Source organism: Tupaia chinensis, unplaced genomic scaffold, assembly GCF_000334495.1.
Source record: "Tupaia chinensis unplaced genomic scaffold, TupChi_1.0 Scaffold000132_1, whole genome shotgun sequence".
NCBI classification, from domain to species: domain Eukaryota; kingdom Metazoa; phylum Chordata; class Mammalia; order Scandentia; family Tupaiidae; genus Tupaia; species Tupaia belangeri.
The window spans coordinates 1090973-1092845 of record NW_006159601.1 but is presented as its reverse complement, the minus strand read 5'-3'; the positions used below and the strand labels follow the sequence as shown (position 1 = coordinate 1092845).

Below are 1873 nucleotides of genomic sequence, written 5' to 3'. Positions count from 1 at the left end.
CTGCCTCTCCACGAGGACCTTCAGGCCCGTCTGGGGCAGGACCAGCAACCACACCTGATGGCGTCGTCTGCCACATCAGGACTTCTCCGCCCTGTCCCCTCCACGGCACCAGTGAGGGCAGGACAGGCATGTCGGGGACCCTTCAGTCGTCCGCACCGGCTGTCCTGGGAGCTCGGCTCTGCTCTCGTGCCCTCACTGCTCGAGAACACGAGTACGCCGGTGTGTCTGACACACTCCACGGGTTTTAGTGAAGGAGAGTCCAGTTTCGTCTCCTCTTCCAGTCGCCCTCGATGAGCGGTGGCAGCCGGCCGAGGTGAACAACGACACACGTCCGCAACGGTTGGGCGGGCGCTGGGCCATCACGCTGCCCCCGGCCGCAGGGCTGCTCTGCCCGGCCTGACACCCCGTGCGCTCGCTCAGCTGAGCCGAGCCCTGCAAGGGCGCTAGCTGTTTCCATTCTTGTCGAATTTCAGACGGGATTTAGTACCTTCAGGAATGACGCATCATAATCTCCCGGTTTCTCTTTCTTTTTCTTTTAGAGGTTTTTGCTGTAGGACGCATGCACTTCCCTGAGAGAGACAGAGACAGGGAGAGGGAATGTGAGAAGTCACCTCCCAAAGAGGATGGCCACGCCACAATCCCTTCACCTCCCTTCTCCTCTCAGGAATTTGGGCATGCACGCACACGTGCCCAGCATGAGTTTCAAACCACCGGGTGCAGAACTCAAGCCTTAGCCATGTGGGTGTCCAGCAATGTAACCCCTGCGCCATCTGCTGGTCCTCCCCCAATTCCTTTTACGTGCACACACACGCACACACACACACACACACACGCACACGCACACACGCACACACACACGCACACACACACAGCTTGAGAGGGGAAGAGGGCTTGGAAGTAGCTGAACAAGGCAGTCTCTTTCTGTCTCTGTCTCTCTTTCCATCTCTGTCTCTGCTCCTCCTATGAGCAGTGTCCCTGACTGCTTCCTTACTTCTGCGGGTACCTGGCCCTTGCCTGGCTTCTGGGCCGGACTTCTCTCATCCGACCGGCGGGGACGATCCGCTCAGGGCAGGCCTCGGAACATGGGCCCCACTCCTGGGCTCTCCGTCGGGGACAGGTGTCGGCACGTGTCTGCCCAGTGCGGCCACCTTGTGCTGTCCCACTCCCGACTCTTCTCTAATAACAGGACAACTGCCCCCACCTGCCCAATTCCGGGCAGGAAGATTTTGACAAGGATGGAGTCGGCGACGCCTGTGACGACGACGATGACAATGACGGCGTGAGTGACGAGAAGGTGGGCCGGGCTCCGCACTGACTGCCTGTGCTGGGCTGGGGCAGAGGGGCCGAGGGAGGCGGACCGGCACGCAGCGTGGCCCCTCGTGACGGTAGGAGACACGTGGAGGTCTCCGGGCACCGGCCGCCGGGCCGCAGCTCGCTCTTCACTGCTCCATGCACACGTGGGTTTGTCGGCTCCTTCTGGGCGGGCGAGGCTGTGCGGGAGCCACTCCCTTTGTGAGTACGTGTAATGTTCCCCTTTTCCCATTTAAATTCCACTTTGCTGAGAAAGCTGATGCAAGGGAAGTTTTTTATTTTGGAGAGGTTTTCGCTATAGGGTGCGTGTGCTTGCCAGCCAGACAGACAGAGACAGAAAGACAGAAAGTAAGAAATCACCCCCAGGGGGGATGGTCACGCCGCAATCCCTTCTCCTCCAGTCTCCTCTTGGGATCTTGGGCACGCACGCACACGCGCCCGGCATGAGTTTAAGCCACCTGGTCTGGGATGCGAACCACGGTCGTCTACATGGGAGTCCAGTGACACAGCCATTACGCCAGCTGCTGGGCCCACCAGGGGGGGGTTAACAGGCTCAGGAGCC

General features: G+C 60.1%; 1 protein-coding gene across 1 annotated transcript in view; it reads left to right on the top strand.

Annotated features, from left to right (window-relative positions):
- Window positions 1-1873, top strand: part of THBS2 (thrombospondin 2) — a 33174-nt gene that overhangs the window by 19266 nt on the left and 12035 nt on the right. The window contains 1 exon segment of the mRNA XM_006144770.3: window positions 1187-1294. Within this exon segment, the coding sequence (XP_006144832.1) occupies window positions 1187-1294 (108 nt within the window).